The 14,988-nt window shown below is 50.9% G+C and overlaps 1 protein-coding gene across 1 annotated transcript in view; it reads right to left on the reverse strand.

The window, feature by feature from the left end:
* ANTXRL (ANTXR like) overlaps nucleotides 1–14,988 on the reverse strand; it is a 71,329-nt gene that overhangs the window by 24,252 nt on the left and 32,089 nt on the right. Inside the window, exons 13-17 of the mRNA XM_060240973.1 lie at nucleotides 12,432–12,527; nucleotides 8,965–9,003; nucleotides 6,642–6,740; nucleotides 4,837–5,004; nucleotides 792–872 (exon numbers count right to left, since the gene is read on the reverse strand). Coding sequence (XP_060096956.1) covers nucleotides 792–872; nucleotides 4,837–5,004; nucleotides 6,642–6,740; nucleotides 8,965–9,003; nucleotides 12,432–12,527 — 483 coding nt within the window. The remainder of the gene's footprint in view (nucleotides 1–791; nucleotides 873–4,836; nucleotides 5,005–6,641; nucleotides 6,741–8,964; nucleotides 9,004–12,431; nucleotides 12,528–14,988) is intronic.

Here is a 14,988-nt window from a genome sequence, read left to right on the forward strand (position 1 = left end):
TGAAAATGAACCACAAAGTAAATCTTCTCCCCTCTGCCTTCCCGCCAGAGCGGCCTCATATCTGAACCCGCTCCAGGAGGCTGACACGTTATTAGGCGTCAATGAAAGGGAAAGGAAGATTTGGGGTGGGGTATCTGTGTTTCCAGCTGCTTCCCCATGATTCCTCGAGAGCCAGTTTGGTGTAGCGGTGAAGAGCGGTGGACTCTAAACTGGGAGAACTGGGTTTGATTCCCCACTTCTCCGCATGCAGTCAGCTGGGAGCCCTTGGGGCAGTCTCAAGTTCTCTCAGATCTGTTCTCTCAAGAGCAGCTCTCTCAGAGCTCTCTCAGCCCCATCTGCCTCATCGTTATGGGAAGAGGAAGGGAAGAAGATTGTAAACGGCTCAGAGACTCCAAGTGAAGGGCCAATCTCCACTTCTTCTCTTGAATCCCAGCTCATTTACTTAAAGTGGAAACACTTTACAGGGAATAATACTTAACAATGCATACTCTTCCACAAATGAAAGCAATAGATTTAACTTGCTGTAAAACCAAATTATCAGTCCAATGCCTTTTGAGTTCTATGAGTATATTTTGTTACCTGTCTTTTTTGGATAACAAAATGATTAAAAAGTGTATTAAAAATACCAGACAGGGTTTCCCTGTCTAAGCTCCCAAACTCGTAGGACCCCAAAATTAGACCCTCAGATTCACTAGATTCTGGGAGGACACACCAACTGGAAGAACAAAAGGGAAAACATAACTGCTGACTTCTGACACAGCAGTTCCATGAGGAGTCGCGCAATGCCTTACCTTATCCCCGGGTTGGGGTCTCATGAGAGACACTTGATCGTAACCCCGCCGAACCAGAGCCCACAAGGCATCCAACTTGCCCTGAAAAGACAAAACATTTGACAGGAATTGAATCCCCTAAAAAGAGGCAAATGACACGGGGATGGAATCCAACCATATGACTGGTGCATAGCTAGCTTGGCCTCACATAGAATCGTAGAGTTGGAAGGGACCTCCAAGGTCATCTAGTCCAACCCCCCGCACAATGCAGGAAACTCACAAACCCCTCCTCCTAAATTCACAGGATCTTCATTGCTGTCAGATAGCCTTCTAGCCTCTGTTTCAAAACCTCCAAGGAAGGAGAGCCCACCACCTCCCGAGGAAGCCTGTTCCACTGAGGAACCGCTCTAACGATCAGGAAGTTCTTCCTAATGTTGAGCCGGAAACTCTTTTGATTTCATTTCAACCCGTTGGTTCTGGTCCTACCTTCCGGGGCCACAGAAAACAATTCCACACCCTCCTCTAGATGACAGCCCTTCAAGGACTTGAAGATGGTGATCCTATCACTTCTCAGCTAGATGCGATCATATCGCATCTAGCGCCTATTTATGTGAACCTGGCAAACTGGTCACTGCGGACAGTTCAAGCTTGGAAAAACAATTTCCTACAAGTGGCTGCTTGTGACGGGACCCGACATTGTGTGTGAGTGTGTTGCATCATGTTGCCATCCAGCCTGAAGAGGCACATGTGACTGAACAGTGTCGATCTCACGGCTACTTACAAGCATCTTCAAACAGCCAAGATAGCCAAAAAAAAAACCCCTGCTTTCAAAAAGGAAAGTTGACTAAAATCCTTGTGAGTACAGATTTGGTATTAGAGGTCAGCAGGGGTCGTTTTGTAGAGAAATAGGTAGTGGAGCTCATGAGCATAACTCATTAGCATATGCCGCCTTCCCTGCAGCCAATAGCAACCTGATGCCCCGGGTGAGTGAGTCCTGATTGGGCTGGCTAGAGATCCAGCCAGCCCAAGCAGGCCTCGCTCACCTGGGGCGCTCTTTGGCCACCGCCCCCTACAGTCAAAGGGCTTCTGCCAACATGACTTCTACCCACAAGCCACCCACTGCCCAAAATCACATCAGAAGTGGAGAAAGGGTGGTGTGGACTTCTCCAGGGGTTAATGAGGACCTCTGGGGGTGTGGCAAAGCTCCAGGCGGCTGGTTGGATCCCGTGGGAGAGATGCAAAGAATGCAGCTTTAAGAGCAATGAGTGTGAATGTTTTAAGTCATTAGGGATTGTAGAATCTTTCAGGCTCAAGTGCCGTGTTCTACTGGAGAAAGTTTTCCTTCGAGACGTTTCATTCTCGGCTGCGGAGAACATCTTCAGTGGCGTTGCAGCCAGAGCAGGCGCTCTGACCTTCTTGGCTGCTGTGCATTGAGTGAGGCCAGGGCTGCTGGAGAGCTGCTATTTCTGGGCTGTTGGGGGTGTGGTGAAAGGGCAGCTCTCCAGCAGCCCTGGCCTCACTCAATGCACAGCAGCCAAGAAGGTCAGAGCGCCTGCTCCGGCTGCAACGCCACTGAGGATGTTCTCCGCAGCCGAGAACGAAACGTCTGGAAGGAAAACTTTCTCCAGTAGAACACGGCACTTGAGCCCGAAAGATTCTACAAACCCTAATGATGTTACCAGCCGCGAAAACCTGAAATCTTTGAAAATGTTTTAAGTGTTTTTTAAAAAATCTTTAACTGCGTTTGCCTAGGTCCTTTGTAAAGTTTGTATCTCTGCTACCTAATCTTAAATAGGTACGCACACAGCCTAGCCCAACACGGCTCAGCCCGACAAGGTCTCATTTATGTCAGATCTGGCCCTCTGGCCCTGGACTATTATTTAGAAGAGTGGGGGCTGTTTCAGTTGGCAGTAGGGATAATGGGTTTCAATTACAGACGACAAGACAGTGGCAGGATATTAGGGGAAACCTTTTGACAATAAGGACAGTTCAACGGTGGAAGCAGTTGTCCAGGGATGCGGTGGGTTCCCCCTCCTCGGAGGCGTTTAGTTGGATTGAATGGTTATTTGCCAAGCATACTTTAGGTCAGGGGTGTCAAACACATTTGTTACGAGGTCTGGATCTGACATAAATGAAGCCTCGTCGCGCCGGGCCGTGTGTCATAAAATGCAACGCCAAGTAGCTGAAATATAAACTTTATAAGGGACACAGACAAACACAATTAAAGATTTTGTATCGCTCCCGTGCGATCGAGGGAACTGGGCAAAAGAAGCTCTGGCTCTTTCCCTCCCTCCCCAGGGGAGGTGGAGCCACAGCCAATAGAAGGAAAAGAGGCTTTGCTCTGTAGAAGAAATTGGATTTATATCCCACCCTCCACTCCGAAGAGTCTCAGAGCGGCTCGCAATCTCCTTTACCTTCCTCCCCCACAACAGACACCCTGTGAGGTAGATGAAGATATTGGATTTATATCCCGCCCTCCACTCCGAAGAGTCTCAGAGCGGTTCACAATCTCCTTTACCTTCCTCCCCCACAACAGACACCCTGTGAGGTACATGAAGAGATTCGATTTATATCCCGCCCTCCACTCCGAAGAGTCTCAGAGCGGCTCACAATCTCCTTTATCTCCCTCCCCCACAACAGACACCCTGTGAGGTAGATGAAGATATTGGATTTATATCCCGCCCTTCACTCCGAAGAGTCTCAGAGCGGCTCACAATCTCCTTTACCTCCCTCCCCCACAACAGACACCCTGTGAGGTAGATGAAGATATTGGATTTATATCCCGCCCTTCACTCCGAAGAGTCTCAGAGCGGCTCACAATCTCCTTTACCTCCCTCCCCCACAACAGACACACTGTGAGGTAGATGAAGATACTGGATTTATATCCCTCCCTCCACTCCGAAGAGTCTCAGAGCGGCTCACAATCTCCTTTACCTCCCTCCCCCACAACAGACACCCTGTGAGGTAGATGAAGATATTGGATTTATATCCCGCCCTTCACTCCGAAGAGTCTCAGAGCGGCTCACAATTTCCTTTACCTCCCTCCCCCACAACAGACACACTGTGAGGTACATGAAGATACTGGATTTATATCCCTCCCTCCACTCCGAAGAGTCTCAGAGCGGCTCACAATCTCCTTTACCTTCCTCCCCCACAACAGACACCCTGTGAGGTGGGTGGGGCTGGAGAGGGCTCTCCCAGCAGCTGCCCTTTCAAGGACAACCTCTGCCAGAGCTATGGCTGACCCAAGGCCATGCCAGCAGGTGCAAGTGGAGGAGTGGGGAATCAAACCCGGTTCTCCCAGATAAGAGTCCGCACACTTAACCACTACACCAAACTGGCTCTCCAAGTCTGGCAAAACATGCTGTGACATAGAAAGAAGCAAGAGAGAGGCAGAAGAAAGCAGACTTGCTCGTGGGCCTGATAGGAATTCTCTGGGGGCCTGAACTGGCCCCTGGGCCACATGTTTCACATCAGGTCATCCTGAGAGCTGCCAGGGGTCAGACTGGATGGTCTTTAGACCCTGTCCAACTTCTAAATTCTATGATTCTATGAAGGGAGCTTTGGGTCTTGAAAACTTATACCCTTGGCAATCTTTAAGGTGCTATAGACCTTTAAGGTGCTATGGGACTCAAGTCTAACTCAACACACAATGCTTATCAATGCCTGTTCCACCCAGTTCGGCTTCACAGTCCACGATGGGCACAGCCTTTTACATGCCACACACTCACAGCAAAGCACAGGAGGTGGTGGCAGCTATAAGCATAGACAGCTTCAAGAGGGCATTGGATAAGCATATGGAGTAGAGGTCCATCAGTGGCTGTTAGCCACAGCTTATCGTTGGAACTCTCTGTCTGGGGCAGTGATGCTCTGTATTCTTGGTGCTTGGGGGGGGCACAGTGGGAGGGCTTCTAGTGTCCTGGCCCCACTGACGCACCTCCTGATGGCACTTGGTTTTTTTGGCCACTGTGTGGCAAAGATTGTTGGACTGGATGGGCCACTGGCCTTCAGTTCTAGAAAGGGATGTCTCAGTTTTCCCTCAACTTTGCCAAACACGGGACGTTACCTTAATGGGGGTGTACCATCTCCTCTGGGAGGGCAACTTCCGCACGTGAGGTTTCTTTGGCTTGGGCTCCCACGGCTCAAATTCTTGTTCCGGCAACTTGATGACTGCGTTTTTGGGCTTCTCCAGTTTTGCCCCTTCCTCTGTCGATCCTCGGTCCCCCCATCTCACCTGGTTACAAACACACAAGTCAGGTTTTGTCTGCCCAGCAGTGCAGTCGACCATTACCACTCCTCAGATATCTTTAGACCGCCCCCCCCCCTTGCAATTTAAAACACGTCTGGTAACTGCTGACATTCCCGGCCTGGACGGCCCCGGGTAGCCTGATCTCATCAGATCTTAGAAGCTAAGCAAGCTTGGCCCTGGTGAGTACGCGGATTGGGAGACCACCAAGGAAGGCCAGGGTTGCTACGCAGAGGCAGGCAAGGGCAAAATGGAAAACCGCCTCTGCTCATCTCTTGCTTGGAAAACCGTGCAGGGCCCCATACGCGGGCTGCAACTTGACATGCTTTCCGCCAGCAACAACTGCCTGGATAAAATCCCAAACCACGAGGCAAAGTAAGTGTCAACAGGTCAGTCCCCTGTGGAATGCAGGACATGGCTGCACCAGTGATTCTCTGTATTCTGGGTGCTTGGGTGGGGGGAGGCCGCAGTGGGAGGGCTTCTAGTGTCCTGGCCCCACTGATGGACCTCCTGAGGGCACCTGGTTTCTTTGGCCACTGTGTGACACAGAGTGTTGGACTGGATGGGCCACTGGTCTGATCCAACATGGCTTCTCTTATCTTCTTATGTCTGGGGCAGTGATGCTCTGTATTCTTGGTGTTTAGGGGGAGCACAGTGGGACGGCTTTTAGTGTCCTGGCCCCACTGATGGACCTCCTGATGGACCCTGAGTTTTTGGCCACTGTGTGACACAGAGTCTTGGACTGGATGGGCCATTGGCCTGACCCAACATGGCTTCTCTTATCTTCTTATGTCTGGGGCAGTGATGCTCTGTATTCTTGGTGTTTAGGGGGAGCACAGTGGGACGGCTTTTAGTGTCCTGGCCCCACTGATGGACCTCCTGATGGACCCTGAGTTTTTGGCCACTGTGTGACACAGAGTCTTGGACTGGATGGGCCATTGGCCTGATCCAACATGGCTTCTCTTATCTTCTTATGTCTGGGGCAGTGATGCTCTGTATTCTTGGTGTTTAGGGGGGGAGGACAGTGGGAAGGCTTCTAGTGCCCTGGCCCCACTAGTGAGCCTTCTGGTGACACCTGGTTTCTTTGGCCACTGTGTGACACAGAGTCTTGGACTGGATGGGCCATTGGCCTGATCCAACATGGCTTCTTTTATCTTATGGTGAGCGACTCCATCATTACTAGCTGCAGTCCTGGCAGCTGCAGATTTATTTTGATTGATCAGAAGTGCCTGTCAGCAGGGCTGTAGCCAGGATTTCATGTTTGGTGGGGCCAAGAGCAGGATTTGATGTTTGGGGGGGGGGGCACCCAGTTTGGCAGCCCAGGGCTCTCAGCACTGTAAGCTGCCTCGAGTTCCACAAGCTAACCCCCCCCTTTGGCTGAGCAGTCACAGCAGCTCTGCTCCCTCCACCCCCCTCTTATGTGCCCCTCTCTCAGAGACAGAGACCTCTGGACTCTCCCACTTTGCTCCATACGCTGCGTTAGGAAAGGGGGGACAAAGAAGTGAAGAGACCAGCAGCAAGGCTATCACTTGCTCAGAGCGAGCAAAGGGGACAGTCTTTGCCAGAGCGAACGTCCCAAAGCGTAAAGGTAGACTCACGGATGAAATACATGCCGGACAACTGACCTCCATTCTCTTGATGCCCCCGACACCTCTCCCTCCATAGTAAGATGCATCCACTGTCGGCCATTTCTTCTTCGGCAACCCATCTTCGTCGTCTGACTCCTGTGGGAGAGAGGTGTTTTCTAGTTCGGCGTTTGGTCAACAAGCAGACGTCTGAAATCTTTCTCCCCAGCTTTGCCTACTGGCACTGCTGGTCTGGCAGCCCACAGCAGCCTCTTGTCTGCTTAGCTGGGGAGAGAAAGAGGGTGCCCCCCGCTCCCCCCCCCCCCCGCCTCTTCGGCGACGTCCCTGTCTCTGCAGTCAAAGGCACATAAAGCGACAGTATTCCCTCTAGCTGCTGAGGAGCGAAACAGAGACGCACCGCACATTATACCACCAGATGTCTGGCTGCATCACGAGAACGCAAAGCAATCAATGCTCAAGTGGAACCGTTTTTACACGCCGTCTGAATGCTTGATGCCGTGACCTGGATTGCCCGCCAGATCTCAGAACCTGAGCAGGGGCGGTATTCAGACAGGAGTCCAGGGGGGCTACGCAGAAGCAAACAACAGCAAACCACCTCTGAAGGCCTAGCAAGAGTGAGCGTCACAGGGCTATCCGGCGGACTCTCCCATGTTCCGCTCTGCTCTGCACAGTGGTTTTGCGCGGTAGCCCAAAGCAAGTCAGTCGAAAGAGATCCAAACAGACGCTGCAGAGTCCGTGCCGCTGGTGGGAACAGGCTCCACAGGGGCCCTGGAGGCAGGTCACCACAAAATCCCTCTCGTAACCAGGTTTCTTGAAGGACTGTGAGGCACAGGGCTTTTCTGTAACAGGAACTCCTTTCCATATTAGGCCGCACCCCCCCCCCCCCCCCCGTGTAGTCAATCCTCCCGGAGCTTACATGTAGGCCCTGTAAGAAGAGCCCTGTAAGCTCTTGGAAGGATGGCTACCTCAGGGGCGTGCGACCAAACATGCAGAGGAGTTCCTGCTATGAAAAAAGCCCTGGCGAGGCACATCGTATGACCCAGCAAGAAAAAGAGGACGGCACAAGCACGGAACAAAAAAGCAAGAGACTTTTGGCTTGGGCTCCCACAGTGCAGCGAGAGGATTCAGCTTAATGAGCAACACATTTCGTGCATGCTTCATCGGGGCGTTCCAGGGTTGAATTGAAGTTCATTCTCCCACCACTGCACCTCTTCTCTCTCTCTCTTTTTTTAAACTGTGCTCCAGAAATCCTGTGTGTGTCTTGGAAGCATGCACTCCAATAATGCAGGAGCCTCACTCTTCTGCTCCTCGAGGATCCTTCGGGAAAGCCCGGAGAGTATCTCCCTGTTCGGTCTGGAACCGCAGACTTGAGAAAGCTGCCCTGGGAGCCCCCCCAGAAGGTGGGAAGCCTCTCACTTTATTTCTGCAGATGTTTCTGCCTTTTGTCGCGTTAGCACTGCACGGCATGGAGAATCAGCTGCAAATGCAAACACACCATGCTTTCAGCGCAGATGGGACACCCTGTGGCACACTGTGCGCATACAGGCGCTTAGGTCACCAAAAAACCCTGGGCTGGTTGTGATACTGAGGGAGAAACAACATTATGCAGTGGTCTTTCCGTTTTCATTACAAATATGTAAAGGTAAAGGTTTTACCTTTTACCTGCGCAAGCACCAGTCGTTTCTGACTCTGGGGTGACGTTGCTTTCACAACGTTTTCATGGCAGACTTTTACGGGGTGGTTTGCCATTGCCTTCCCCAGCCCTCTACACTCCTCCCCCCCAGCAAGCTGGGGACTCATTTGACCGACCTCGGAAGGATAGAGGGCTGAGTCAACCTGGAGCCGGCAACCTGAAACCAGCTTCCGCAGGGATCAAACTCAGGTCATGAGCAGAGGGTTCCGACTGCAGTACTGCAGCTTTACCACTCTGCGCCACGGGGCTCTATACATAACCAAAACCTCACAGTAATTGCTTGACAAAAAAAATATAAACCATGAACATTAGATATGGACTCTCTGTAATGCAATCAGTTCTTGGGAGACCAAAGAAAAACAAAGAACGCCTAGATCCTAAAGCTAGGAAATCCACTCACGTAGCTAAGCAAAACTGCAGGTTACTGCGCTGATACATTGGGGGGGGTGGAATCCCTTATCGCTAGTAGTCTCTTACGAGGATCAAATTTGCTGAAATATGAAAACTTTTTTCAAAATGAAGTATTCCAAGGGGACAGCAACGTAGGAGAAAACAGCCTCCTAACGACGCTTTTCTTCAAGATGGAAATTTTTCCTTCCCTGCCCCATTTCAGCATCTCGCTGTCCCTCTCCCTGCCCAAAGCACACAAAGGCGCTTCAGAAGACTTACCGGCTCTGGGGGTGGCGGAGGCGGGGGCTCCTTGATGACCTGAAAGACACACAGAGTTGGCTCAAGGGTGGGGGAGACTCTTCACACTCATTACATTCTTTTTATTTATTTTATTGATTTGATTTATATCCCGCTCTCCCCGTCGAAGCAGGCTCATGGGGGCTCACAGTATAAAATCACAACAAACAGTTAAAATCAATACGTATTATAAATTACACATACTGTAGTTAAAGGCAGCTTGGGGCTCTTTAGCTTCGAGAAACATCGACTGCAGGGTGACATGATAGAGGTTTACAAGATAATGCATGGGATGGAGAAAGTAGAGAAAGAAGTACTTTTCTCCCTTTCTCACAATACAAGAACTCGTGGGCATTCGATGAAATTGCTGAGCAGTCGGGTTAGAACGGATAAAAGGAGGTACTTCTTCACCCAAAGGGTGATTAACATGTGGAATCCACTGCCACAGGAAGCATAGCCAGCTTCAAGAGGGGGTTAGATAAAAATATGGAGCAGAGGTCCATCAGTGGCTATTAGCCACAGTGTGTGTGTGTGTGTGTATATATATATATATATATATATATATATAAATTTTTGGCCACTGTGTGATACAGAGTGTTGGACTGGATGGACCATTGGCCTGATCCAACATGGCTTCTCTTATGTTCTTCTGTGACACAGAGTGTTGGACTGGATGGGCCATTGGCCTGATCCAGCATGACTTCTCTTATGTTCTTATGTGACACAGAGTGTTGGACTGGATGGGCCACTGGCCTGATCCAACATGGCTTCTCTTATGTTCTTATGTTCAGAAATAATTTGGTGCTAATCTCTTTGATGTTCTATGTTTTCAGCGGTGACGGTACTTCTTCAGTTTCCCTACAATGCAGGCTCCACGTCAATTGAAAGCCAACCGGAAGAGAGCGGTCTTGCAGGCCTTGCGGAACCGGACCAGGTTCCGCAAGGCCCTCACTTCCTCTGGCAGTTGATTCCACCAGTAGGGGGCTGCGACCGAGAAGGCCCTGTCTCTGGTGATCTTTAGTTTGGCCTCCTTCGGCCCAGGGATTACTAATAGATTTTGAGATGTGTGTGTGCCCCCATTCCATTCGGAGGCAGCGAATGCAACGTGGGAAGCAAATTGAAATCCACCAAGGTAGACCTCAATGTGAGAAAGAATAGCTTGCCTTAGTGGCACTTTCACACATCCACTGCATAATGCACTTTCAATCCCCTTTAATAGACCTTGCAACTGGATTTTACTGTGGGAGGCAGCAAAATTCATTGGTGGACAATCACTAAAGTGTCCTGAAAGAGAACTGAACATGCATTATTGCAGAACACAAAAGCCCAAGTGAGATCTGAACGAGGGATTCCCCAATCTGCAATTCACACTGCCTTATTCGTGAGTGGCCCAGCTTCTCACCCCGCCCACCGCCACCCCATGGCTCTGTGAAACAGGCAGGGCTTTTTGGGTAGAAAAAGCCCAGCAAGAACTCATTTGCATATTAGGCCACACACCCCTGACATCACCCTTGTTTCACATAGGGCTTTTCTGTAGAAAAAACCCTAGGAACTCATTTACATATTAGGCTACACCCCCTGACACCAAGTCAGCCAGAACTGCGTTCCTGCTAAAAAAAAAAAAAAAAAGACCTGGAAATAGGTATATATGTGGAGGTTCATTAGGACTTGCCAATTCACAAATTAATCACAAGACAAACTTTTTGCATCCTCATTTTCCTTGCTTGGAAGTTCCTGTTTCTTTGCCCCCCCCCCCCGCCTTTCACATGAGTTTTGCTCCCTCTACTGGTTGCTTCAAGATTACTCTGGTTTACGTCTGGCATAAAATTCTGCAGTTGAAATCTGCAGCATGCCAGACAAAAACTGGTGTAATATTGAATCAACCACTAGAGGGCGCAAAACATGTGCAGAACAGACCTGCCTCCCCCAAGAAGGAAAATGCAAATACAGGAAAATGCCAAATGCAGGGAAAACTCAAGGCACCAGGGTCCCGGCCACATACCCTCATCTCATCCTTCTGCAGCCTCCCCTGAAAGCCCCCTATGGACAAAAAGATGTTCCCAGTTCTGGATTGCTGCAATATTTACTTTAAAGAGGCACTCAGAAGCCAACCATCAGAGGCCACTGAAGGACAGAACTACAAAACCCAACTGATTGCAATGGGGCGGAAGGCAGTTCACTAGATGTCAGAGGCAGGACAAATCCAGATGTGCTTCCAGACGCTTGCTTCCTGTGCATTAAACCTGCCAGATGTCCGAGCAAAACAACGGGCTTAAGCTTACAGGAAGGAAGCACGTAGAAACGCTTCCGGGTTTATGTTTTTAGGAGGATACCCAAGATTTTGACATTGTGGTCCTAAACACAGCAGCACCTTCAAGCCAATGGCTTTAGAGTAGGGTTGCCAAGTTTTACCTCCTCGCAGGCAGGGGGTAGGAGGGAACTTTGGGGGGGGGGCAGAGTTTGCACAGAGTTGTGGCTGTTGGGGGTGGGGCTCCCCCCGCCAGCTATAGGGTTGCCAAGCCCCTCCGTTGCTGCAGCGAAGGCCTCGTTCCTCACACATGTGAAGTGTGCGTGGCGCAATGATGTCACCTGGAAGTGATGTCATCGCACCAGGGGCGCTCTAGGACGCACGATAAAACTCGATGGTACCATAGAGTTTTACCATGATTCCTAGAGCATCCCTGGTGCGACGTCCCCAGTGCAATAACCTCACTTCCGGGTGACACCGTCGCGCCAGGACGGCGCACGCTGACGGGGCTCTTCGGGAGTGGGGATCCCCTTAGCGGCCTGCAGCCCTCTAGGGTGGGGGGTTCCCCGCCCCCAGCAGGAGCCAGCTAGATGGCAAGCAGGCAGGAACCTCACTCCCACCTGGAGACTGGCATCCCTCCTTTAGACAGGTGAAGCTGCCTGGGAGGGCCCTGCAGGACACCTCTTCTTCAGTCACTCCACTGGTTACCCCTTAGTTCCTGGGTTTAGTTCAAGGTCCTGACAACCCTTCCTGGCCTAAAAGCCACATATCTAAAGGACAGCCCCTTCTGATTGCCCCACTGGGACAACGGTGCCCGTCGCAGCGAAGGCCGCTGAAGATGCCACCCTGCCAGCAGGTAAGGTCAGCAGTTGCTTGTACCCGAGCGTGCTCTGTTGTAGCTCCCATCTTGTGGAATGGCCTGCAAGAGGGAGCCAGCGGGAAGGCCCCCACGCTCTAACTATTCCGCAGAAGTGCATAAAACAGAATCGTTCCAGAGGGCATTTGCAAAGAAGGGCAGGGTCAAACGGATTTTCCAGTGGGAGCGAAAAGCTTCACCCCCCTGCTCTTCTGTGCCAGGCTGCCAGGAGTTGCAACCAGCTGACCAGAGAGGTGGGGATCAAGCTTCCTTGCCCACCCCCTCTAGCCCTTGCTGTTTGTCTCTGCCCTCCTCCCTGCCAGCCAAACAGAACCCCACACTTACCACAGTACAGCAGAGAGGCCAGAGCCACCAGAGGAGAGCCAAGGCCACGAGCAGGAAGAGAATTAACAGGGCAATGAAGAGGATCGTCCCGCTGAACTGCAAGCAAGACAGACATCTCTGAGTTAATAATACAGAATTACCAACTCTGGCTTAGAAAATCCTTGGAGATTTGAAGGCGGGGCCTGAGGAGGAAGGTTATAATGCTATAGCGCCCACCCTCCGTTTCAGGCCTTTCTTGCTTTGGCTGTGGGGCTGTGGCTCAGTGGCAGAGGACCTGCTTTGCGTGCAGAAGGTCCCAGGTTCAGTCCCCAGCATCTTCAGTGGAAAGGATCAGGCAGGAGGTGATGTGGAAGATCTCTACCTGAGACCTTGGAGAGAGCTACTGCCTCTCTGAGTAGACAAGACTGACCTCGACAGACCGAGGATCTGGCTCAGTATAAGGCAGCTTTGAGTGTATCACGTAAAGAGCAGTGCTCTTGCTGGGTCACGTTTTTGGGAGGGGTCTGTGGCTCGGTGGTAGAGCACCTGCTTGGCCTGCAGAAGGTCCCAGGTTCAATCCCCGGCATCTCCAACTAAAAAGGGTCCAGACAAGTAGGCGTGAAAAACCTCAGCTTGAGACGCTGGAGAGCTGCTGCCAGTCTGAGTAGACAAGACTGACTTTGATGGACCGAGGGTCTGATTCAGTAGAAGGCAGCTTCATATGTCCATATATGACTGGCTTGACTACTGGGCAAATGGTTGTACTCTGCTGGCAGGGATGGTGGCTCAGTGGTAGAGCATCTGCTTGGTAAGCAGAAGGTCCCAGGTTCAATCCCCAGCATCTCCAACTAAAAAGGGTCCAGGCAAGTAGGCGTGAAAAACCTCAGCTTGAGACCCTGGAGAGCCTCTGCCAGTCTGAGTAGACAATACTGACTTTGATGGACCCAGGGTCTGATTCAGTAGAATCATATGTTGACCAGGCAAGGTGCTGATGTGAAAGACCTCTACCTGAGACTGGGAGAGCTGCTGCCAACCTGAGTAGACAATACTCAACTTGATGGACCAAGGCTCTGATTCAGTATACGGCAGCTTCATGAGCTCATGTGTGTTCACACACTAGTACAGAGTCAGCAATGCACACAGACCATCTCGGGGGAATTTGCCCGCCAATGCAGGTGAGCTCCTCACACCTCCCACGGGATTTGGACAGCCCTCTCAATGCCTGCAGTGTTAAAGCATTTTGCTGTCTTCAAGAAAAGCCACAGGGAAAGGCTGAGCTCAAGGGCCCCAAGATGGAGAGGTTTACAAGATTATACATGGGATGGAGAAAGTAGAGAAAGAAGTCCTTTTCTCCCCATACAAGAACTTGTGGGCACTCAATGAAATTGCTGAGCAGTCGGGTTAGAATGGATAAAAGGAAGTGCTTCTTCACCCAAAGGGTGATTAACACATGGAACTCACTGCCACAGGAGGTGGTGACAGCTACAAACATAGCCAGCTTCAAGAGGGGATTAGATAAGAATATGGAGCAGAGGTCCATCAGTGGTCATTAGCCACAGCATATTGTTGGAACTCTCTGTCTGGGGCAAGCGATGATCTGTATTCTTGGTACTTGGGGGGGGGGGGCAACAGTGGGAGGGCTTCTGGTGTCCTGGCCTTACTGGTGAACCTCCTGATGGCACTCGGGGTTTTTTTGGCCACTGTGTGACACAGAGTGTCGGACTGGATGCGCCACTGGCCTGATCCAACATGGCTTCTCTTATGTCCTTATGTGACACAGAGTGTTGGACTGGATGGGCCTTTGGCCTGATCCAACATGGCTTCTCTTATGTCCTTATGTGACGCAGAGTGTTGGACTGGATGGGTCACCAGCTTGATCCAACAGGGCTTCTCTTATGTTCTTATGTGACACAGAGTGTTGAACTGGATGGGCCATTGGCCTGATCCAACATGGCTTCTCTTATGTTCTTATGTGACACAGAGTGTCGGACTGGATGGGCCATTGGCCTGATCCAACAGGGCTTCTCTTATGTTCTCATGTGACACAGAGTGTTGGACTGGATGGGCCTTTGGCCTGATCCAACATGGCTTCTCTTATGTTCTTATGTGACACAGAGTGTTGGTCTGGATGGGCCATTGGCCTAATCCAACAGGGCTTTTCTTATGTTCTTATGTGACACAGAGTGTCGGACTGGATGGGCCACTGGCCTGATCCAACATGGCTTCTCTTATGTTCTTATGTGACACAGAGTGTTGGACTGGATGGGCCATTGGCCTGATCCAACATGGCTTCTCTTATGTTCTTATGTGACACAGAGTGTTGGGCTGGATGGGCCATAGGCCTGATCCAACAGGGCTTCTCTTATGTTCTTAAGTGACACAGAGTGTCGGACTGGATAGGCCATTGGCCTGATCCAACATGGCTTCTCTTATGTTCTTCTGTGACACAGAGTGTTGGACTGGATGGGCCACCAGCCTGATCCAACACGGCTTCTCTTATGTTCTTCTGTGACACAGAGTGTTGGACTGGATGGGCCACTGGCCTGATCCAACATGGCTTCTCTTATGTTCTTCTGTG

The sequence above is a fragment of the Heteronotia binoei genome, chromosome 6 (genome assembly GCF_032191835.1).
Source record: "Heteronotia binoei isolate CCM8104 ecotype False Entrance Well chromosome 6, APGP_CSIRO_Hbin_v1, whole genome shotgun sequence".
Taxonomy (NCBI): Eukaryota; Metazoa; Chordata; class Lepidosauria; order Squamata; family Gekkonidae; genus Heteronotia; species Heteronotia binoei.